The 25,623-nt window shown below is 43.1% G+C and overlaps 1 protein-coding gene across 1 annotated transcript in view; it reads right to left on the bottom strand.

The window, feature by feature from the left end:
* The window catches only part of FYN (FYN proto-oncogene, Src family tyrosine kinase), a 1,397,726-nt gene that overhangs the window by 62,102 nt on the left and 1,310,001 nt on the right, over positions 1-25,623 (bottom strand). The window contains exon 9 of the mRNA XM_044060462.1: positions 7,147-7,311. Coding sequence (XP_043916397.1) covers positions 7,147-7,311 — 165 coding nt within the window. The remainder of the gene's footprint in view (positions 1-7,146; positions 7,312-25,623) is intronic.

Genomic DNA, 25,623 nt, shown 5'->3' with positions numbered 1-25,623 from the left:
TAGTTCCCCATACTAAAAAACTATGGGCTAGGCTTGTAAATGCCCTCGGGCAGATAGCCTAGTATGAACCTATGAACCTATGAACATGAGGTAAAAGCCTGGCTGGCCTTAAAATATCTCTTGGGCGATAGCCTTGAAGCCACCTATGTACCTATGAACCTAATGAAATTGTTTTAGCAGCATACTACACAGTGGCAGCCTAATCTCATATATAATTACCATTACATCTCCATTAAACTTTGTACTTTCTCCATGCATTATGTAATGAATGTATTATACTCTGCTTTGAGCTGTGTTCCTGACCTGACCTGGGTCAAGCCTGAAAAGGGCCTTGCAAAAGTCTACCTAACTCTTTAAGGAACAAACGAACCCGGTTAACGAATTATTTTATATATTCCAGTTACTTTGCAGTGTTGCTTTTTCAGAAATGCACAGTTTTCCATATTTTAAATATTTGGTCAATTTAGCTTGCTCATACTGATTGCATGATGATCTTTTACTTTCTAAATTACTGTTGTTACTATCTCACCTGCGAAAGACAAAGTCATCACTTCCAGTGGGTTGGGGTTGGCTCAATGGTTAAGGTGCTTACTTTACAAACATAAGGTACAGGGTTTGTCTCCTTTGGGAAGCATGAGTAGGCATGAAAAGTCCCCTGGGGTAGTTAGCCTAGTAGTCATCTGGGAACCTATAAGATATGTTGCAGTGTTACATTTATAGGTCTGCACTGCTGAAACAGCAGTAAATGCTGGAACTTGTACCAGTGAATATGGGGGAAGAAAAATATCTCTCTGTTAAAGCTGTGAGTGAAAAAACAAAAGACTAGGACACAAAACAGTTCTTTTACAAGTAATGTACAGCTGTGCAAGATCTTACCACAACAGTAGATGTCCTACTTCTCACTGTTGCAGTGTTTTTCACTCTTGAGATATCCTTCCAAGGATAGCCAAACGTCCAGGTCAGCATACTAAAGCCTTTACAACTTCCAGTTGCTGTACGTCAGATGTGCAAGGCGTAAGGTACATATGTGATATACAAGTGCCTAATCCCCAGAACTGAAGTGCCCAACAAGAACCATGGCAATCCTAAAGGAATGCAAAAAAATGTGCATCCATGAAGAGAAGAAGGGAGAGTATAAAAGCTACTGTAAAGCAAGGGGGGAGGAAGGCAGAGAAGAACCCCATGAAACCTCATGGAGGAGGGCCCTGGCAAAACCCACCCTGACTTTAGAAATGACACTCAACTTGTAATGCTTGGTTAAACTGAGAACAGAAGACAGTAGAAGTTTACAAAATGGATCTGGTATCCAGACCCTTGAAAAAAAATTACCAGAAGAGACAACTGCCCTGGTAGAATGGGCACGAACAGAAGAAGAAGAAAGCAGCTTGCCATGAAAAGAATAGCAAAGAAGAAATGCCTTTAGAAATCCAAGAGGAGATAGTTTGATTAGACACCACCAACTCCAACTGCCTGGTATGAAAAGAAACAAAAGGCTGCTCAGATTTCCTGATAAGTTTTATCTTCTCTAGATAACATCTGAAAATATCTGAGCTATATAAATCCTAGGAGTGGAGAACTCTCTCAGTTGTATTCTGTGGAGAAGGGAAGAAGATAGAAGATGAATGGACTGATTCAAAGACAAATCATTAACCACTTTGGGCATAAAAGAATGATTGGTACAGACACCCAGTTCTTGTGAAAAAACAAAAAGGTGGAAATGCCATGAGTGTCCGAAGTTCACAGACCCTCTTGGCAGAAGTAAGAGCCACAAACAATACAATCTTGCAAGTACAATGTTGTTGGGAAGAAAAAACTGCAGGTTCAATGGGGACTGAGTCAATTACTCAAGAATAAAATTAAGGTCCCGAGAAGGAGGAACAGGCCTTCTTGGAAGCTGAATATGAAGGATACCTTTCAGAAACTGTTTGACTTCAAAAATAGAAGTCAGCGGTGGATTCAGAGGTACACATGCAGAAATGGGTAATGAACCTTAATAGATGAATATGCCAAGACAGAACTGAGCAACTCACACAAAAAAAGAAAGGACCAGAGGAATGCCCACAGATAAAGGGTCCAGGTCATGCTTGTGACACCAAATAGAAAATATTTTTAATTTAGACACAGGATTTTCTAGTAGTAAGTTTTCTGGCCTCCTGCAAAATCTGAAGCACGTCCTCAGAAAACTGATGTCTAAAAGGAATGAAAACCCTATCACCAAAAATGTCAAATGAAAGGTGGGCAAGTGAGGATGGATTAAGAGGTCCCTTGCCCTGTGTGAAGAATATCTATCTGGTGAAGTAACCTGTGATGAAATAGAAGGGGGAACCAGTGTTGTTGGGCCAAAAGGGAGTCACCAGCAAGATTCTGGGCCTGTCCAACATGATCTTGTGCAGAACCTTTGGTAGTAGAGGAAGAGGAAGACAGGTATACAGAAACATCTCATTCCAAAAAAAAGGCATACTGTACACTTTCCAAGCAAGAGGACTTGACACTCTTGAACAAAACTGGGGATGTTGTCTGTTCACAGTGGAGAGCAAAAAGATTTTTAGGAGTAGCGTACCAATAGACATTATCGAGAAACCTCCCTGTGAAACATCCATTGATGAGGATTTGTCCTGGACCTGCTCAGACAGTCTGCCACAAGAATCAAGTGATGGCAGACTGCAAAATTCTCAGCCTGAACAGCCAGCCTGCAAAGAAGGCAAGATTTTGTGTCCTCTTGTTTGCTGATGTACCACATGACTGTGGTACTGTCTGTAAAATCCTGTAGAGGACCTGAAATCCAAAGGGAGAGAAAGGCCTGAAGAGCTAGAATTAGAGCCCACATTTCCTTGCAGTTTATACAGTCTACCAGTTAATGACTGGACCAAAAGATCCTGGACTTTGAGGTTCTTGGGGAAGGCTCCCCAACCTTGATCAGAAGCATCCATAAACATCTCCTGAGTAAGGAGACAAACCTGAAAAAGCAGACCTGGATTCAGGGAAATCTGGTGAATTCACCAGCAAAGCTTGAACTTGAGATAAGGTAAGAGAGTAACCAGATACTCTACTGGATGGCAGTGCTGGAGCCAAACAGTCCAGAGTTACCACTGAAATTTCCTCATATGGAGTTTGGCTATGGGAACCATGGGAAAGGTGGATGCCATGTACCCCAGGGCTCTAAGAAATTCCCTTGCAGCAAGGAATGGAACAGGTAGAAGGAACTGCATATAAGCAGACAAAAGAGATGACATTGGGAGGCAGAAGGCAAGCCATCTTCGGAATGGTCTAAATCCTGCAATCCAGGAACACGTGGTCCTGAGAAGGAGCCATCCCAGACATTTTAAGATTTAGGGTGAAACACACACTGCATACAAACATAATTAAGTGAAGATCATGAGGCAGAAGCTGCTGAGACGGTGTCTGAATCAAGTTCCTCCAGGTAAGGGAATATCTGAATCCCCTGATGTTTGCAGAAGGCTACCACATGGGCCAGCCATGTAGTAAAGACCCTAGGAGCTGTAGAAAGACCGAAAGGCAAAGCAGAGGACTGATAATGAGAGGAAGAAACAGAGAAATGTAAAAATTTCCTAAAGAGAGGGTGAATAGGAATGTGGAAGTAATTTTCCTTCAGATCCAAAGATATCAGACAAGCTTGAGGAAGCAACAGAGGAAAAAGTGTCTGAAGAGACAACATCCTGAAAGAGGAAAACTTGAGAAAGTACAGGTCTAGAATATGTCTCCATGACCCCTCCTTTCTGAGAAACATCCTTGGATAAAACCCTTTTCCCTGCTGAGGAAAAAGGGGCAGGCTGGATGGTTCCCTGTGCCACTACATCCTGAAGAACTAAAGGAAAATGTTGGAACTAACAAAAAGGAGGCTGAGGAAGGCCTGAGAATGGAGAACAGGACTTCCAGGCCATAAAATGACCATTATAGACAATGGAACTCAACCAAGCATTCTATGGTTATCCACTGCCAAACAGGAAATTAAAGAGTCAATCTGAGGGACAGAGGAATCTGGCCAACAGGTAGTAGTGGCTGAATGTCAAGTAGAAGCAGATTTGTAAGGGAAAGGAGGCTTTTGATCCTTAGAACCCTGAGAAGAACTGTCCAGAAAAACTCTTCTAGAAGCCCTCTTGCCCCTAGAAGATTGTCTAGGCTGCCTATGGACAACAGAAGGCGTAGATGGATAATTTCTCCAAAACTTAACAGGGAGAGACAACGATTTGTTTCAGATCCTGCACAACTTTACCTTAACCTGAATGGTCTTACACAATTCAGCAGCAGCAATGGCAAAAACATTCTGGATGTCTAAGGGGGAGTCTAACAATCTGGCCTTGATGTCTTCTGGCACAGCCTGGAGGCAGAACCAAGAATACCTCCTTGTTACAGATACACATGCAACTGCCCTACAGGAGGCATAAGCAGGGCTCAAAAAGGAAATGGTAGAAGACTTGCCCTCCTAATTAGGCATATCAGCCAGAATTCCCCCAAGTTTAGATAGAAACGCCAGGATATATCATGTTATATGGGTCTAGTAATTAAGAGCCCTGAAAGCTAAGGTAGCAGATTTGCCTGTCGATGGCACAGCTGTCCTAATCAGATGGTAAAAGCTTAGAAGAGGACAGCAACTTGGATGGTTTATCAGTGGCCATAGAAATAACAGCAGGCTCAGAGGAAGGGTTTTTATACAAAAACTTTTGATCTTCAGGAACTTTACAGAATCTATCTAGCTTCTTAAGGGCAAGAGGTTGAAAGTCTGGGGCAGGAGAAATTGCAGTGAAAGCATCCAAAAGGGCATCCAGCACTGGAGGTACTGCAGGAGGCCAAGGAGAATCTATTTGCAAGAGTACAAAGTATCTTTTTATGAATGTCAGAAATCTGGGAACAATTCCACTTACAAACCAATGTATCCCCACAGGACAATTCTTCCATAGGGGAATTAGGAGAAAGTGAATCCTCTTCTTCAGAGCACAGGGTAAGAGGAGAGTGGATATATGAAGAGTGAAACAATGGATTCTCACCAGACTTTAACTCTTCATCACGTGAATCAGAGTCCCTAGGATGTCTGGAAGGAGTTAACGACCGGACAACAAAAGCAGGAACATATAATCCTTGAGGGGGGCTTTAGCGCCGTAAAAGCATTGAAATACCTCTGAGTAAAATCCAGCCATTCTTTGTGGGGATCCTTAGACACAGGGGCTGCATGCTTAGTCTTCTGCTCCTTTTTTAAAGGAACATCAGCTTTAACAACTGTACGAGGTTCTAACCACTACCTAGATTCAATGAGAGTACCAGGCATCTCTTACCTAATAAGTATATGGGGAATCTCCCTAGGCCCCTTCAATACAAACAACTGCAATTTCCCCTCCACATCTGCAACACATGTAGGCACAGTGGACATGTGAGCAGACAGCTCAGTTTCAGCTTCCAACTGGGTCGCAGAAGAGGGGGCTGATGTTGGCACTGGATGTTCCTTGGGTTCTTCATCCAACCTGATGGAATTGTCCAGTGGAGGCTGGACATCATCAACATCAGTATGTGCCTTTCTGGCGTTCGCTTAGTTTGGCTAAGGTACCCTGAGCCAAAATCTTCAATCACCAGTTTTATAAAAAAAAAAAAAAAAAAAAGAGAGAGAAAAGAGATGACAGATGACTGCAAAATGCCTTACATTTAAACACCTGACACATCTTACACTGTGTATGGTCGTGTGCAGCATTCAAACAAAAAAATAACTTCTTGTGTCTATCTTTATGGGGAATTTGCCTCCCACACTTACATTTTCTCTTTATGGATGATGTCAACTAACGTCAAATGAAGAAAAAAGGAAGGAAGAAACCCCAAAGGTAAAATTATTATTAGAGGGCTTGGTAGTTAAACCAACTTGGTGGACGGCTTGCAAACCAAGTTCAAAGGTAGCATTTGGACTGGTGGCAAAGACGTTCTGAAGATTAAAAGCTAAAATGTCACACATCTACCTTACACCTTGCATGTAGGTCAAATGTCTGATGTATGGCACCCGGAAGGTATAAAGGCCTTGTATGCTCGCTGGACATTTAGCTATCCTCGGAAGATTATTCCAAGAGTGAAGAATACTGCATCAGTGATAAGGAAGGACATTTTAATTTTTGGTGGCACAAAGATAAAGTGAACAGTGATCTAAAATGTAAACCTACCATCATGCCAGTATCAAAATATAGGCAGTGTAACCTCTCTCAGAGGGTCATGGCCATCTACTACTTGAATGTTACTTTTTGAACAACACTTTCATGAAAAATCAATGGCAATATTCCTTTTCTGTAAAGTACATTCAAAATGAAAAAGTAGAAACACATATGTTGTTACTATCAAACTAACCAGAAGATGTCACTACTACATACCAAGAAAAAAAGCAGTGTGTTACTTCTCTACAAGCTACTCAGTCTTCTGTATCTCTCTCTCTCTGTCATTTCTTCATTCATCTTTAGTCGGTTAAGGTTTCAGATCCTCAGCTGACCTCTGCTAATGGACATACATGATACTGATGAATTTTTAGCTACTGTAAATCTAATTGGACAGTCCGCGACTCTGCTGTTGTCACTCTTGCAGCAAGCTCCTTCCACAATGAAATGCCTCTATAATCTTTTCTGGGGGTTGGGGTATGAAGGCAAACAGAATGGTGCAGACATGTGCCGTATGAACATATTCTTCTGTAAGCAAGCACATGACGCCTATATACTATTGTAAAATCAAACACATTGCTAGGCTCACTGCATCTAAACTGTTGCACAAGTGATGCCAGTAAGTCCGCATTTGAAGGGAAATATTCCTTTCTAATCTACATTCTCGTTCTAAAATGCTAGGCTACTCATGCTTTGTTAAAATGATATGCCCAGATATTCCTTTAAAGTGCACCTTTTGCTTGAAATGTTTTCACTTCTGGAGTTGTCTTGCTTATACAGATCATTCTTTCAATCAGTCTGAATTTACATACATAAATCAAATGACCTTTTCGGAGTACCAGAAATTAATAACCACTTTAGCACAATGCATGCATGTCTTAGGTTTTTTTTTAAAATGATCCTGCTGTTTTTCATTTACCTGTCACCTTTCACCTTCTTTAAGATCCCTCCCATATTGTGGGAGACGGTTTTAACAGAACAGTGTAATGTTATAGTTCCATACCCATCCAGACTTCCCCAAACTGCCCATTTCCCAGCCTTTTGATCAACTGCAGGGAATGTCGGGGAATTTCCCAAACATCTTTGGTTTTGACAGACAGATCAGCAAGCCTTGGCATCCCTTTATGGCAGGGTACAATCAAGCGACAACAAAGACCTGCAGCTCGATCTTTAAAGCACATGGAAGCAAGAGACAAAGAAAAACAAGATACAGAAATTAATGCAGTTTATAAAAGAGCAGCAAGACTGGCTAACAGATTAAGCTTTTTTTTAACAAACACAGGACATTTATGAAATGTTGCAATGTAGTCCAACATCAAAACTAACTTACTGCATAAAGTTTACATAACTAAGATGTCAGCAACTTTTGACTCTACTGATACTAAAACAGCTAGTTCATTAGAATATTAACCCAGAGGTACTCCGAGTAAAGTAAATACTACATCGATCACACTGAAAGCATAAAGTAGCAAAAAAACATGTAGAAGCAATAGCAATAATTTCTGTTTATTTACTTTTTAAAATACACTGTAAAGATTACTGCCAACTCTGATGAAATGCAGAGGAATAGAACAAAATAAGCAAAAGCATCCACTAACAACTGCAATTCTTTATGCACATCTTGAGTACAGCTTGACAGTCTAGCAGTTACAGCTCTGAAAAGAAAATGTCAGTATAACTGAGATGGTGCTATACACCAAACGGCATGACGTAAGATTTGTTATCACCCGTTAAAGAGCCTTCTATTCAGTTGTTCTGCTACACCAGACAGGAATAAAGATGAAAATGGGAGGTTAGAAGGAAACTGGAAAGGAAGTCACGTTTGTGATGAGAACGGGCTTTGCTCTGAGGTTGGAGGAGATCTATGTAAGATGCCACCAATGTACAAAAACAGACTATATATCATGCAAGTAGGAAAACTGCCCTGCAAATTTAAACTTTTAAACCTTTTTGGTTTACTTACCAAGATATTCCAAGGTAACCTTGTAGTAACAGCCAAAATCAAATCAGCTAAGGTAATTAGAGTAAGTGTCCCACTACTGATCAAACGAAACAATGACTGCACAACCATCTGTTGTACTTTATTTGTGGGGTCTTCTCAGACAGAAGGCCAAGCAGGATCCCCAAGACAAAAAAGTAGAAGGTGCCTGAAAATGGAAAGGTTTTCAGGACAATGAGACAAAAATGCTGTAAAGTAGTAAACCTTCAAAGGATGGTCTCCTCCTGCAGTGGATATCTAGATGCTTAGTGAAGATGTGCACCAAAAACAATGCAGCTGTGGTGAAGACTTCAGCTTTGTCTATTAATACAAGGACTACAAGCTGCATCCCTAATTCCTAGTGAACCTCTGACTGCAGTGTACAGAGAATGAGCCACCTTCTAATGGCAGAGGACTATGCAGCATGCTGCCGTGTGTTTTTTTCAAGGCAACACTGTTCCTGCTACAGCAAAGAAGATAAATGACTGTTCCATCTTGCTGTATTAATATACACTGCCGCAGTAAAACCACAGCTGCCAACTCACATCCAGGATATAATGAATACTAATACTGTCCAGGTTTCTGTACCATACAGTAGTACTGTTTGCACCACTGTCTTGTACAACTTACTTTTCAGCTTTGTTGGCATTTTTCTGTCATACACTACCCCTGACACTCTGTGTCAGTTGGCTGCAGCCCCTCTGATTCTAGCTCTGATCTCCTCAATCAGACTTCCCTTCTCCTCAACCACCCCTCACAAATACTTGAAGCTGTTAACCTTCCCTTATTTCACAGTTCTCAACTTCTTCTGATTTCACCCATTTGCTGCCACTACAACTGTTTTTTCTGTACTCAGTTTCATCCCAAGTGCCTTCAGTTTTGCATTCCATTTACCTATCCTTTGCTGAAGTTCTTGCTCAGAGTCTGCCTGTAATGCCAAATCGTCTGCATACAGCAACTTTTTTCCCCCAAAAATCTTTATTTAATTTTAAATTAAAATCCAATAATACCGATAAAGCACGTATCATAAAATGCACAGGTGAGAAAAACAGCAAAAAAACATCAATATATTGAGAAAGTAACTATTTTACACCTATTTACAACAGTGTCATTCAATCTAATATGCATATAAGAACCTGGCCAAAGAGTGAGGAAAGGAGGGTAGATGTGGAGTCAGGTTCAACATAGATGAGAGGGAGAGGAAGTTTCTCTATGTTATTTTAGTGAAAAAGATTAAAGTAGGGTGGTAAACTATTACATGTTAAGTCATCTTACAGGGAGAAGCAAAAAAGGATTAATCAACTAATATTAGTACAAGGTTAAATAGTGTTTCCCAATGCTCAAGAAAAGACCGTCTTTTGCATTTAAGAATCACCATTTTATGGGCTAGCAAGTGATACAGCAACTTTTTTGATCTGCCCGCTCCAACCTGTTTGCTAATGTAGTCCATCACCGGTATGAAAAGCAGTGGGCTCAGAGATGAACCCTAATGTACACCCACACCCACTGGTAACCCCTCTGTGAACCTAAATATTGTTTTTACTTGAATCACTGGGTCCTTTATATAGCTTGCACTAATTCTGCCAATGTTTCTGGGTCTTCCAAACACCCCAAGACTGCCCAAATCAGCTTTCTTGGCACCTTGTCATATGCTTTATCCAAGTCTAGCAATGCCCAGTTGGACTGTTTCCTCATTTCTAGCTTATTTTCAAGTATCTGTCTCACTGCAAATATTGGATCAGTTTGGATGCATCCTGATCTGAATCTGAACTGCTCATCTCCCATCTTACTTTCTACTACTCTAAATATTCATTTATCAATCACCCTGTTCACAGCTTTCATGCAATATGATAATACCTCTGTACCGCCCGCAGTTGTGAATGTCTCCTTTGCTCTTGAACACTGTCATATGTATGTTTATTCCCCAGTCATCTGGAATATGCTTTTCTCTCCATACTGCTAAGAGTATCCTTAGGAGCCACTTCTCCCCTATCTCACCCAACATTTTTATCATATCTGTTTTGACCTCTTCTGAGTCTGCTACCTTCACTGACCTCATTTTCCTTAGTGCAGTTATTACTTCTTTTATGGTGGGCTCCTCCTCTTCTTTCATTGTAGGCTGTTTCTGGGACAATACAGCTTCTGTGGGGTTGTCTTCATTCCGAAGCTGCTAGAAGTACTCCTTCCATCTACCGTTGATGTCCTGAGGACTGGTGAAAATGTTGCTGGTATCCCTTATGAAGTGTGTATGACTATCTTCTTTATCTTTCTGTCCTTGCCTAGCAACCTGATACAGTTTCTTTCTACCATCTACTAAGTCACTTTCCAGAAATGGGTAGACTACCTCTGATGCCTTGTTCTTTGCTATTGCAACACCTTCCTTGGCATCTTTATTAGCCAACCAATATTCCTTCCCAGCCTGGTCCATCTTTTCTATCTCTCACTTTTTCCTGCACTGCTTTCTTTTGATGACTTCCTGGACTTCTGCAATCCACCACAGGCTTTCCGTATGTACCTTTTTTCTATACCTGCCTCAGACACAGTCCTATAGTCCTTACACATGCTGTTTTGAGGTGCTGACATTCTTCTTCAGCTCCACCTATTTGTTCCTCTTCCTGAGGTGCTGGAGCCCTGAGTAATTCCTTGAACTGTTGTGCTTGCTCTCCAGTCAACGTCAAGGTCTTCAGCCTAGTCTCTGTTGACTTAAGAGGCTTTCCTGACCAACGCTTGCAGATGATAGCCAGTGGTTTATGCTGTGGGCTCAGCTGCACATCTGTTCTTCAGGCCTCACACATGCTGATTTGAGGTGCTGCCATTCTTCTTCAACTCTACCTATTCCCTCTTCATCATGAGGTGCTATAGCCCTAAGAGTTTCCTCAAACTCTTGTAGTTTCGCATTAGTCATCTTTGAGGTCTTCAGCCTAGTCTCTGTTAACCTTAGAGCCTTCTCTGACCACTGCTTGCAGATGACTGTGGCCACCAGTTGTTTAAGCTGTGGAATAACTGTTTCAATTGGGATGACCTTGCAATCTATGATTACCTCACTGCCCTTTCCTTACTAGGATGAAATCTATGTGAATTTCTTGTTGGCACTCTTATATGTGAGCTTGTGACCGTCTCTCTTGCTGAACCATGTGTTGGCCATCATCAAGACATTTGTCAGAGAGACATCTAAAATGGCCTCTCCTTCATTATTCCTTCTGACTCACCCATGTGGATCCAGGAGGTCCTCATATCCTTTTTTTCTATCTGTCCCGATATGAGGATTCAGGTCCCATTATTAATGTAAGCTCATGTTGTCCTGACCTCTGGACATCCTATGTATGCAGCAGACAACATGGAAGGGCAGTGCAGCAAAGCCACTTGGCTTGGGATTCAGAGTCCACTACTCAGGAGGAGGACAGGCTAGACATGGTGTGTGAATTGTGATGAGGGAGAAGCGTCAGAAGACAGTGGGGGGTTGTCATTAGAAAGTACAGTTTTGTACCTACCATAAATGTAGATGTCCGAACAGGATAGCATCTGCAGTCATAACAAATGGGTTGTCCTGTTGTCAGGCAGCCCTTGATCGGCCGGATTCCAAAGTCTGGGTCGGCTGCTGATGTCCCACTTCACCAGGCGTCATCTCTGCTGGTCTTCGGGTATAAAGGCATCAGCCGACGCCATTTTCCTCAGTGTTTCTTGCCCCAGATGCCAGTTGCCCTCTAGGAAAGCTAAATTTTGGATAAATGCCAATGTTTCCAAAATAGTAGAAGGCAAACACAAAAATAAGCATGTATGTACATATATACAAACAAATACACCATAAGAGACTCCCCAGCTAGCTATTAGGAGGGTAAATACCCTAGGAGTACCACAGAGGGAAGGAGGGTGGGTAATCCTGACTGCAGATGCTATCCTGTTCGGACATCTACATTTATGGTAGGTACAAAACTGTACTATGTCCTTCAAGGATGCATCTGCAGTCATAACAAATGGGTAGAATACCATAGCCAAACTAGGGGAGGAGGAAGAAGAATTATGGTGTAGTTAGGATCCCTTGCAATACAGCAGTGGCAAACCCTGCTCGGGATCTAGAGTATAGAGGTAAATTATAATGCTTGGCAAATGTATGCACGGAGGTCCAAGTAGCCGCCTCAATAATGTCCTTGGTTGCCACTCCTCGTAAGAAAGCTGTGGTAGTGGCTGTAGCCCTTGTAGAATGAGGTCTTATGTTCTGTGGAACTGGTTTTCCATGGTAGGAGTAACAGAATCTTATGCAATTTCCTATCCATTTGGAGATTGTCTGTTTGGAAATTGCTTTTCCTTCCCTTCCTGTTGCATAGGCTACTAAAAGCTGGTCAGTTTTTCTGTTACTTTTGGTTCTGTCCAGGTAGTAGCGTAACTGTCTATGTACATCCAAGGTATGCAGCAGCCTTTCCCCTGTTCTGTGGATTGGGAAAGAAGGTAGGTAGGTGGATTGCCTGGTTTAAAGACACTCTGGATACCACCTTAGGCATAAATGTAGGATTAGTTCTCATGGACACTCTATCTTGATGGAAGATTAGGAATGGTTGTACTGCCATTAAGGCCTGTAGTTCCGAAACCCTCCTTGCTGAAGTAATTGCCAGTAGGAAAGCAGTTTTCCATGATAGGTGTTGAAGATCTGCTGTTGCTGCTGGTTCAAATGGAGGTAGTGTCAATTTTTCTAGCACAAAGTTCAAGTCCCATGCTGGTAATGGTGGTTTCCTAGGAGGTTTTACATTCTTGATCCCTCTGAGGAATTGCCTGAGTAGAGGATGAGAAAAGACAGGTGGATCGAAGCTGTATTCTGCGGAATAGGACAGGCCTGTATGTAGAAGCTCTGCCAAATACTCCAGGATGTTAGCAATATCTATGTTCGAGACATCTTTTCCTCTTTCAGTACTCCAAATGACAAACCTTTTCCATTTTCCTGCATAGTTCCTTCTTGTTGAAGGTCTGCGGGCTTCAAGGATAATGTCTTTAACCCTTTGGGATAAGTCTGGGTTAGTAGCTGTTATGTGATGTTCCAGGCAGTCAGTTGCAAGGTTTTTAGGTTTGGGTGCATGATGTTGTAGTTGTTCTGAGTTAACATCAAAGGCATCAGGGTATTGGCCACATTCTCCCCTGAGACATGCTCCTCAGCAAAGGATACCAGTGTTGTCTTGGCCAATTGGAGCTATCAGAATTATCCTTGGGCGTTCCTCTTTGATTTTCAGCAGTACCTTGTGCATCAAAGGAAGAGGTGGAAATGCATATGCTGTCAGGCCTTTCCAGCTGAAGGATAGTGAGTCCACCTTCCATGCTAGTGGGTGGCATGTCCTTGTGCAGAATTTTTGAGCTGGTGATTGAGTGGGGATGCGAATAGGTCTATTTGTGGAATTCCCCATTTCTTTGTGATGGCCTTGAAGATGCCGGGTGTAGCATCCATTCGTGAGCATCCGAGGTGGTTCTGCTTAACATGTCTGCTAGGGTGTTTTCTTTTCCCGGCACAAATATTGCCTGTAACTGGATGTTGTAGCTCAGAGCCATATTCCAAAGGTCTAGAGTCATTCTGCATAGGGGTATGAATGAGTCCCTCCCTGTTTGTTGATGTACCACATGACTGTGGTGTTGTCTGTCCTTATCATTAAATGGCCTTCTTTGAGGAATGGTTTGAATGTCTGGATTGCTAGTTTTACTGCCAGCATTTCTTTTTGGTTTATGTGCAGGTGCAGCTGGTCTGGAGTCCACAATCCTTGTATGCACTTGTCCAACATGTGCACCCCCCAGCCTAGGTCTGAGGCGTCCGTTGTGATGGTTTGGTTTGCTTGAAAGTTGTGGAAGGGCAAGCCGGGGTTTGACTGGCATGCTTGGGCCCACCATAGAAACTCTTGCTTCAGGCATGGAATTAGTGGGATTTCGGTTTCTAAGCTGTGCCTGTGTTGAGACCATAAATTCTTCAGGTACCACTGTAGTTTTCTCATATGCAGTCTGGCATGGGGGACCAGGATTATGCATGATGCCATGAAGCCCAAGGCCTGCAGTACTTTTCTTGCTGTTAGTTTGTGCTGCTTTGTTAATGCCAAGAAGTAAAGAGGGAGTTGTGCTTGTTTTTCTGCAGTTAGGAATGCCATTTGTTTTACTGTGTCCAATTCCGCACCCAACAATGTTCTTGTCTGGGATGGTATCAGTCTTGACTTTTTTAAAATGACTGTGTATCCCAGGGCTTGTAGTAAGCAAATGACTCTTTGTAAATCTGTTGTCAGCTTGCTTTTGTTGTCCGCTTGTAACAGGCAGTCGTCCAGGTATGGATAAATTTGGATTCCCTGTAGCCTGCAATGAGCGATTACTGATGCCAGGCATTTTGTGAATACTCTGGGCACAGTAGATAAGCCAAAGGGCAATGCTGAGAATTGATAATGCTCTGATCCTGCAAGAAATCTGAGGTATCTTCTGCAATTTGGTCGTATGGGGACGTGTAGGTATGCCTCCTTGAGATCTAGAGTTACCAGCCAACACTCCTTGCCCAGCATGGGAAGAAGTTGCTGTAGGGTCAGCATTTTGAATTTTGGTACAGTGATGTATGTGTTTAAGACGGACAGGTCGAGAATAGGTCTCCAACTTTTCTCTTTTCTTGGTACTAGGAAGAGTCTGGAGTAGAATCCTTTGCCCTGTTGTTTTATTGGTACTCTTTCCACAGCTCTCATTTTTGTTAATTGAGCTATCTGCTTTAGAGCTTCTGTTTTTTGATTTGGAGGTAGGTTTGGCATTCCTCTTTTTACTGGTAAGGTGTGGAAGTGGAACCTGTAGCCTTGGTCTATGGTTTGCAAAATCCACTTGTCTTTTGTGATATAGTGCCAATTTTTCGAAAATAAGGCTAACTTTCCGCCTAAAGGTGCTGCTATTTGCTCCCTGGTAGGCGGTGTCAGAGTCAAGTCACTGTGATTGTCCAGTTGCAGTGGCAGTGGTTGTGTCTGTGCCTCTCTGGTTATTGCCTTGCCACTGGCGTCCTCTATAGGCACCTCCTCTGGATTGATTTCTGCCTCTGGAGCGTCTATTCCTGCCTCTTTGAGATTTTGAGGAGTCTGGAAAGGACCAATTTTGGCAGGCCAGTTCCTGCTGAACCTTGGGGGCTGAACCTGTAAGAAATCCTTAACTGTTTGTACAGATTTTGCCTTCTCTTCCATTTTCTTCATTACTTGCTGAGCAGGTGTGCCAAATAGACTGGCCTTATCCATAGGAGCATCTAACAGCTTTGTTTTAACATGATCCGCAAAACCTGTTCCTTCAACCATGCATGCCTTCTTATCACTGTGCCAGTCATGGCTGATCTAAATGAAGCCTCCAGTGCATCATAGCCACATTTTAAAGAATGGTTACTAACCTGCTGAATGTTATTCACCATTTCTAAAACATATTTCTTATCTAAGGAATCATCAGAGGACAGCTTCTTAGTTAACTGATCAAGCATAAACTCTTGGTATTGGATCATGTGAAACTGACAGTTTAAAGCTCTAGCTGAGAGAGTAGCAGAGGTGTAAACTTTTTTCCCCCATCTCTCTAAGGACCTGGATTCCCTTTCAGAAGGGAGAGGGTTTCTTGCTGAGGTCGAAGCTACTGCCTTAGGCCCCTGGGATATAGTCTCAGGATCTGCAAGTGGGGCCTTGTATAGGTGGTGATGAGTGTCTGGCACCCTGTAAAATCTATCTGGTTTGGCAGGGGCTGGAGGTAAAGTATCAGGAGCAGTGCAAACATCATTAAAAGCATCATCCACAACAGGCAGAACTGGAGGTATAGCTAAAGGCCTATGTTTAAGTGCAGAAAGGTCCTAAGCCTTTTTCTTGAATCTGAGAAATCTTGTCCCTGCCATTGGAATTGTTCTCTCATGGCATGTAAGGTTTCCCCGAAGGAAAATTCCTCTGGTGGAGTGGCAGATGGAATGGATTCTTCAGCATCGGAATCTTCATAAGTAGAAAAAGGAGCCTCTGGCTGATCAGTAATGTCTGAATCATCCGAAGAATCATCAGAGGACACTGGCTCGGGGGGCTCTGCTCTAGGTCTCTTTTCTGGAGGCTGAGAGGCCCTGTCTGGGTGAGATTGGGATCCCCTAATTAAGGAGATTAAATCCTCTGCCAGAGTAAGCATTTGTGAACTAGAAGAGGGCCTATGTGAGGGGGTCTTAACAGGCACTGATTTAACAGTTTTGGCTGCTTTAGCCCTGGCAAAGGCCTTTATAGACATGGCTGCAGGAGGCCTAGCAGCACCACGTGCTGGGGTAGAGACATCCAAAGGGATAGTGTCTGATAATTCAGGAGGAACCACAGTAGTAGGCAAAACTTCAGAGGCCGATTCAACTAAGGTAGCAGGAGCCTCAGTAGTAGTCATGGATTCGGCTGAAGATTGGCCCGTTTTCTCGGTTTCGGCCAAAACCGGACACTCACGGCTTGCTTAACCGTGGTTTCGGCCGAAACCGCGGACCGCGAGTGTCGGTCTTTTTCTTTGCGTTTTTTAACAATTTGGGTAGTCGGAGGATCCGACGGCATAATGTACGCAAAATCTGAGCCGAAAAACTGTTCAGCAAACTCCGACCGACGCCTAAGCGTTCGTCGGTTGAAGGAAGCACAGGCTAAACAGGCTGCTACGTCATGGTCTGGGCCTAAACAAGGTAGGCAGTAAGAGTGGAAACTTTATGAGGTATTTGTTTCCCACAAGTTAAACAGTTATTTACTTTTTCTGACATCGGCTGAGGCAAGAAAGAGTCCCCAACGGGGTACTTAGCTTTAGAAGTCTTCGAAGTAGTATTCGGTAGTAGTAATCTCTGGATCTGACCGACCGGCACTTGCGAACAGCTTCTGCTTCAGGCGCCACGCGGCAAGAAAGACTGAGGAAAATGGCGTTGGCTGATGCCTTTATACCCGAAGACCAGCAGAGATGACGTCGGGTGAAGTGCGACATCAGCCGAAGCCGGACCCAGACTTTGGAATCCGGCCGACCGAAGGGCTGCCTGACGACAGGACAACCCATTTGTTATGACTGCAGATGCATCCTTGAAGGACATTTAGTGACAAACTCATAGCAATCAGTCACCAGTGTAAGGATAGGGCATTATTCATAACCTCAGCTTATACCCCACAGCAGGGCTGTGAAAGTAAGGAAAAGAGTGTATTGAGACTTAACTAGTCTGGAATTTGTCAAAATGTTGAAGTCTATGGTCCCACTGTTAAGCTGAAGTAATCACCGAGTTCCATTTTGAGATGTTTAAACAGCATGGGATTTCACTCACTGAGGGGTGTGTAAAGGAAAACAGCTTTTCAGAGAGCTGAAGGGACACTGCACAGGTCTTTCCAGATTACAAAAATGGCACCAATTAGGAGAGGTTCTAAGAGTGAGATGAGCTGAGGTTCCACATCCTTCAACATTTGCTGGGGTAAAAGGATGAGGGATTGACAACTAGTACACAAAGAACTTCATCAGCTAGTGGTTTTCTCCAAAACAATGGACACGGAGTATTACTGACATAAGAGGAACCACTACCTCTGTCTCAAAGTCAGGTACCTTAATCTCCTCTACTCTTTCTACCAAGGAAGTCTCAGAGGTGGAAGGAAACAACACCCTAGTGAAAGCAGCCAGAGGGGAAATCCTGTGAATATCCAGCATGGGAGGCAACTATAACATCTCTTTCCTATGAGGTATGGTAAAAGGGAACTTGCATGGGGTTGGTTGCACCCTCCTGAACATTGATGCTACTGCATTTACTGGTATGGGGGAATCACACCCCTCCAATATTCGTTCAACAAACTTTTGAAGAATTGTGTTAAGAGGTCTGCCATCAAAGAGAACCAGATGCTACTCAATGTACAAGCTTGCAAGAAAAATATACTGAGGTCACAAGGCCGAACTGAAGTCTTCATACGACACCTAACTTGAACATCCTTTTAATAACTGCTTCACCAGGCAATATAAAAAATAAAATTCTGCCATTTGTCAATTCTAATGGCAGAATAACCAAGACTACAAAATAAGATGTCTGACTTGAGACAAACAAGTCCTCAGACTGTCTGAATGGGGAAGTAGGTAAACTACAGCACAGATGAGGACTCTCTCTCATTTGGTCTAGAGAAAAAAAACTAATGGAAGATGTTTTAGAAGATTTAAGAGTCAGTGACACTTCTTTTGGGAGGTCTGCTGGCTGGGTGGTGACTTCCATTAATAGATAGACTTCAGGTGAAGGAAACCATCCTTCGAGGGCATCAGACATTCTAGTGACCACATTAAAATGTTTTCTGGAAGTCTAAGGCCCCAAAACATCAGCAACCTGGCCTAGTTGGGCCATCAAAGAGCAATAGGGATGATACTTTGACTTTTTTGACTGGAACTTTGCCAGAAGGTGAGGGATCAGTGCAATGTGGGGAAGCTTGTACACAGATTTTCCCCATGCCTTGGTAAGGACAGCAAAATGTAGACAGGAATGTATTTTACTTAATATAGTGGGCAGGTTGGCTTCCACAGCCCACCATCTTTAGATCTCTTGTACAAGTTTTGACACCAGACAGAATTCTACAGTGGTGTGAATCCATGCTCACTGTGCTCATTAAGCCATAGAATCCAAATGTGAACTGCAATCAGGAAAATGTAAAAATGTATTGCCCACTACAGGTTGTGGGTCACTTCTCTGTATTGGAGGTAGAATGAAGTTCCTCATCTGTGCATCTCAAAATCAGAACTCTGCCTGATTGTCTAAACTTAATAACAGAAGTTTTTGTTTTCAAGACAGACTCAAAAGTTTGGACTGCCAACAGCAGCAAACATCTTGAAAATAGTGAGGTGAAGTTAACTTTCCTGCAGGACTCCAAAACTCCAAACAGATGCGTGTACTGTCAGCAGCAACATCCTCGACTCTAAAATTCTGATGTGGATTAACAGGACTCCAAACATTATGAACCATGGTTTAATCCAGATAAGCACCACTAGTCTTCCACTACTCTTCAAGTGATTTGTCCATGACAATCTGATGCTTCACAAAAGGTAGAGAAAAGGGAAAACAAATGCTTCATTGTATGAATGGTGATATCCACCATAACATGGAACTGAGTAAAGGGGCAATAAAATATGTTAATGTGGCGAGTTTCAGTAGATGCCTCAGGGTCTAGACATGGACTAGCCAATGTATGGACTTCCAGGTAGTTAATTTCCTTTCTTCACAAACCTTTCCAAAAGGAGAAAGGCTTGATAATAGATGCTGTATGGTTTGACTCCCTCACCCCACATTTGCCTACTGTGTGATCTTGCAAAAGTCGCTTAATCAGACATTACTCCTGTGTTGCCCCGGAAAAGGGACTATGTATGTCCAGTGGCCCTAACTAATTAACAAACAGGTATTATTATTATTACTACTATTAAACTAAGATGATACCATGATCCATTCTCATGCATTTATGGTGTTATGATATGAAATATGATGACCGGTGTAACACTTGGAGACCCTATGCTTCTTGATCAGGAATATGGGAACTTTCCACAAGATGAATGCTTACTGAATATCTAAAATGCTGAAGTGTCTGGAAAGAACTAGTAGTTACTGGGGTGTGCCCTCCCTTAAACCCATACAAGCATGCCATGCATGGGCCAAATGTGTATAACCCTTAAGATTGGGGGCTTCAGATTTTCAGAAGTATAGAATGTGCAAACAGTGGAAGACTTGCAAGTATTACACCCAATACAGAGGGCCCTTCAAAATAATATTCTGAACTTCACAAGCGAAGGGGAACTTAGGCAAGAAACCAAGAAAATCAGATAAGCAGAAGTCACCGAAAAGACATGTGGGGAAGCAAAAACTTATGTCCTAAGAACTAAACTTATCTGAATCATCAACAAGTTGGGAATTTCATAACAGTTTCAAGGGTCCCAAAGACAACTCAGGAAATATTAGAGAGTAGGATGGAAGTGAGAAACATTGCCTGTACAGGCTACGTAGGACCAATGCCTTACTGGAACTCAAGTGAACAAAAGTTTGTTTGCTGGCATGGTGCCTGACAAGCAATAAGATGCACTCCTGAAGGTCTGGGTACAAAGACCAGTCTTCAAGGATGCATCTTAATAAATAAATTAATGGTGGAAAGGAAACAGGTATCAAAGAAAAATGGGAATTTAACACAGTCCCACAAGCATATTAACAGCAACATAAGTTAGTTTCAAAAGATTATCGGTGGAAATTATCTTATTCTGCAAAGAAAAAAAGATGATACAATATCTCTCTATACATACACGCACATGTAAAAGATATTGTTAGCAAGATGGAGAAAGTACAGTTGTGTACAGTTACCATAAATGTAGATGTTCGAGTGTATTCACTGTTGCAGTAATTACATTTGGGTTATCTGCCTGCAGGTAGCCCTCAGCCGGCCTGAATATCAAAGTCTTGGATTCCTGCGTCGGATGCCATCTCTTCTTCCATGATGTCAGGTCGTCAGGGGTATAAAACATGCAGCCGACGCCATTACATCAGTTTTTCTTTCCCCAAATGTCAGGTGCCCCTATAATGAAAAGCAATTATATGTTGGATTACACCTCCAACAAAAAGCAAATACACCAGAAAGCATAAATACACTAAACAAAAAGAAAAGTACAGCCAAGAGAAGTCAGGGGGCTGGAGGGAGGGTAACCAGGACAGCAACAGTGAATACACTCGAACATCTACATTTATGGTAAGTGTACACAACTGTACTATGTTCTTCATGTTTCACTGTTGCAGTCATTACATTTGAGTTGATTCCCAAAGCTAAGGAAGGGAGGAGGAAGTTAGAGAGCATTATGATCAGCTATTAAGCCCTGCAAAACTGCAGTGGCAAAACCAGCTCTAGATTTAGAAAAAATAGGCATGTGGTAATGCTTGATGAAGGTTCATAGGTTAGTACTAGGCTAACTGTCCTTGTGAGCCATTTTAAGCCTAGCCAGTTATCCCCTGTGAGATTCAAACCCTGTACTTTGTGTTTGTAAGGCAAACACCTTAACCATTAGGCCACCCTCCCAACCCTAGAACAGAGCTCCAGGTAGCAGATTCTAGGATGTCCCTGGTAAGGACACCTCTGAGAAAGGCTGTAGAGGTAGAGGCAGCCCTGGTGGAATGTGATTGTATCCCCTGTGGAGTAGGTTTTCCTAGGTGCTTCTAGCAGAAATGAATGCAATGGGCTATCCACTTAGAAATGGTTTGCTTTGACATGGCCTTTCTCTCTGCCCCTGCAGCAAAGCCAACTAGCAGCTGGTCAGATTTTCTGAGAGACTTAGTCCTGTCCAAATAAAATCTAAGTTGCCTGTGCACGTCCAAATAGTGCAGTATTCATTCTCCCTTTTTTTGTGGATTTGGGAAAAAAGTGGGCAAATGAATGGACTGATTAAGGGCCACACTAGACACCACCTTGGGCATAAAGGAAGGATTGGTCCTGAGGGACACCCTGTCTGCATGGAAGATGATGACTGGCTCCACTGCCATGAGGGCCTGTAATTCAGGCACTCGTCTTGCTGAAGTGATGGCCAGAAGGAAAGCCGTTTTCCAAGAAAGGAATTTCAACTATGCAGTTGCAGCTGGCTCAAAAGGAGGCACAGTGAGCTTTTCCAATGCAAAGTTAAGGTCCCAGGCTGGTGTAGGGGCTCTCCTGGGTGGTCTTAAAGTTTTGGCCCCTCTAAGGAATTGCTTTAGCAGGGGGTGAGAGAAGAGGGGTGTGTTCAGTACTATAATGAGCTGAAATGGCAGAGGCATAAAACTGATGAGAAGGAAAGGCCCTTGTGGATCATCTCTGTTAAGCACTGAAGAATATGTGGAAAACTGGGCATTGTTGTGCCCATCTCTGGAGTCGGACTCCAGGAACAGTATCTTTTCCACTTTTCAACACAGGAATTTCTAGTATTAGGCCTCCTTGCTTCCAGAATGACATCTAGCACCTGCTTACTGAGGGATGTTATTGGAGAGCTCAAGGAATTAGCCAGGCCGCAAGGTTCAGGGTTTGAAGTTGAGGGTGTTGAATCTGGCCCTCCTGCTGGGACAGCAGGGAAGGGGTCTGAGGCAGGTGCCATGGTTCCAGCAGTGACATACTGCACAAGAGGGGGTACCAGTATTGGCGTGGCCAGTCTGGGGCAATCAGTATTATCCTTGGTTTGTCCTGTTTGACCTTTAGCAGAACTTTCGAGAGGAGAGGCAGAGGGGGAAAGGCATAAACTGAGAGGCTTTCTCAGGTGAAGGACAGGGCATCCACTTTCCAAACTTGACTGTGGGAAGTCCTTGTGCAGAATTTGTCCAACTGGTAGTTCTGAGGAGAGGCAAACAGGTCGATCTCTGGATTCCCCCATTTGTTTCTCAAAAGGTTAAATATCTTTGGTTCCAGTTTCCACTCGTGTGAGTCCATGAGATTTCTGCTTATGTCATCTGCCAGTGAATTTAGCTTGCTTGGCAGGAATTGAGCCTGTAGGTGCACTTGGTAGCTCAAGGGTGTTCCACAGAGCCATGGCTAATCTGCAGAGAGGGTACGAGTGGGTTTCCCCCCTGCTTGTTTATGTACCACATAACAGTGGTGTTTGTCTGTCTTTACCAATAATTGTCCTGGAAGAATGTGGTCCTTGAAGGCTGTCAGGGAATTCTGTACAGCTAACATTTCCTTTTGACTGATATGCAGGTGTATCTCACTCTGGTTCCATTTGCCCTGAATGCACTGCCTTGCCAAGTGAGCCCCCCATGCATAGTCTGATGCATCTGTTGTTAGGGTTTGGGCGGCAGGGGGTAGAGTGAAATGGAGCCCCTTGCTGTGGTAGCAGACATCTGCCCACCAAAGAAACTCTGTCTTTATGCAAGAAATGATAGGAATCATTGATTCCAGGTCCTGAGAATGTTGACACCATAGGCTTTTTAGATACCACTGTAGTTTCCTCATATGCAGTCTTGCATATGGAATTAGTAAAGAGTCCATGAACCCCAGGGCTTGCAGGATTTTTTCTTGCAGATAGCTGGGTCTTTGTGGCCAGTAGTTTGAAGTAGGCTGTAAAATAAACTTGTTTCTCTGGAGTGAGGTAAGCCATCTGGGAAGTTGTGCTCAAGCTTGCTCCCAGGAATACAATCTGTTGGCAGTGTACTAGGTGAGATTTATTTTCATTTATGGTGTACCCCAGAGAGGTTAGAAGTTTCTTTATGAATTCCAGATGTTTTAATAGCAAGTCCTGGTTTTCTGCCTGAATCAGACAGTCATCCAAGTATGGGTATATTTGAATATTTCTCTGCTTGCAAAATGCAATGGTTGGAGCTAGACACTTTGTGAATACCCTGGGCGCAGTAGATAAGCCAAAGGGAAGTGCAGAGAACTGACAGTGCATGGAGCCTGCCCTGAAGCATAGGTATTTCTTGCAAGATTCCCTTATTGAATGTGCAGGTAAGCTTCCTTAAAGTCTAAGGTTGCCAACCAGGCATCTTTGCCTAGCATATGAAGCAGCTGTTGAAGTGTTAGCATTTTTGAATTTTGGGATTACCAAAAAAGTGTTTAGAATAGAGAGGTCCAGGATAGGACGCCAGGAGCTATCTTTTCTGGGTACCAGGAAAAGTCTTGAGTAAAAACCTTGTCCACTTTCTTCTGCTGGGACAAGCTGAATAGCACTGATACTTAGAAGAGAGAGAACCTGCTGTTGAGCCTCTGCCCAATGATTTGGGGACAGGTCTGGCCAACCATTTGGGGTTGGTAAGGTGTGGAAGTGGAATCTGTATCCTTGGAAAACTATATTTAAAACCCATTTGTCCTGGGTAATGAGTTCCCAGTTTTTTGCATGCAGGGCGATCTTTCTCCCTAAGGGAGTAGGCAGTTGAGCAAGGCTTGGAAAGTTTAAGGTTAAGTCATTGTGACATTTTTCCATAGGGGGTGCCTTACTACTTCCAGCTTTGGAAGTGGGAGCCCCACACTGCTTAGGCCTGTGAGTACCTTGAGACTGTAGCCTAGGTGGTCTGCTGTTCCTGGGTTTGGACTGAGAAGGCCTGGAAGAGACAGGAAAGGACCAATTCTTAGAAAACCAATGTCTGCTAAATCTGGGAGGCTGTACTTGAAGGAAATCTTTAACAATTTGCATATATTTGGCTTTTTCCTCCATCTTTTTAAGGACAACATCTGCTTTGTTGCCAAACAGGCGGTCTTGGTTTAAGGGAGCATCCAGTAATTTAGCTTTAACATGATCTGGCAAATTCTGCTCCTTAAGCCAAGCATGCCTTCTAAGTACAGACCCAGTGAAGGCAGCCCTGCAAGATGCTTCTAAAGAGTCAAAACCACATTGCAAAGTATGTTTACCAACTTGTTCAGCAGAATGCATTAAATCCTGTAATTCTTTATTTTCACCACAGTCAGGAATCAAAATCATTTTCTGTTTAAGTAGTCCCATAATATGCTGCTGATATTTTAACATATGAAACTGGCAGTTTAAGGCCCTAATGGCCAAAGTAGAAGTGTATACTTTCTTACCCAATCTGTCCAAGGCCCTGGAATATCTATCAGAGGGGGTAGGGTCTTTGGCAGCAGTAGCCTTAATGCCTTTAGGTCCTTGGGAAATGGTCTCTGGGTCCGCAGTAGGATTCTTGAAGAGGAACTTGTGAGAGTCAGGTACTCTATAATACCTGTCAGGCTTCCTGGGAGCTGGAGGTAAAGTGTCTCGGGCCAGGCCAGATTCCAAGAAGGCATCATCTACAATGTCCAGGACAGAAGGGATAGCTGAAGGCCTGTGTTGAGAAAGGAGCAAGAATTCCTTAAGCCTCTTTTTGGAGTTAGAGTAATCCTGGCTTCCCCAACAGAAATGCTCCCTAAGAGTGTGCATGGTTTCACCAAAAGAAAAATCTTCTGGAGGGGAAGCAGAGGGAATGGAATCCTCTGCATCAGAATCCTCATAGGTAGATGAGGGCAAATCCTGGTAATCAGAAGAAACAGAAATTTCATAATCCTGATCAGAAGAATAAGAAGGAAAATCAGTTCTAGGTCTCAGAGAGTGAAGGCTGGCTTCCCCTAATTAAAGTAATAACGTCTTCAGCTATTCTTATCGTTTGTTTTTTAGGCATAAGGGCCTGACCATGCGATTTGGATGTCAGTTTTCTAGGCATGGGCCAAGTTTTAGGCCTTGAAGAAGAAGATGGTGTCAGTTTGAAATGCAAGTCAGTAAGCCTGAATACACCCTCAGAAGCCGGTGCCTGCACAGCGGCTCCGGACCCATCCAAGGTAGAGACATCCGCAGGTTCCATAGTCGAAGAAGCATCTCATGGCATACCGGACTCCGTGGGTCTCAGTAGAGGCCTGTGAATCTGAAGTAGCAGGTATTAGGGGCTGCGAAAGCACCTCACTGAGTATTGGCGAACTGGTGACTAGCTTAACGGAAGTGTCGTCAGCAGCTTTGGACCTATGCGGCCTGTCTCTGCCTTTATCTTTACGTTTTTTTGGAATGTCGGTAGTCGGATGGCTTACCGAAGCCATTTCTGGATAGTTAAACTGAGTACCAAAATAATTTGCTGCA

This window comes from Protopterus annectens, chromosome 2.part0 (assembly GCF_019279795.1).
Source record: "Protopterus annectens isolate FY-2018-M chromosome 2.part0, PAN1.0, whole genome shotgun sequence".
NCBI classification, from domain to species: Eukaryota; Metazoa; Chordata; order Ceratodontiformes; family Protopteridae; genus Protopterus; species Protopterus annectens.
The sequence above is the reverse complement of the archived record's forward strand: the minus strand, read 5'-3'. Positions and strand labels throughout refer to the sequence as shown.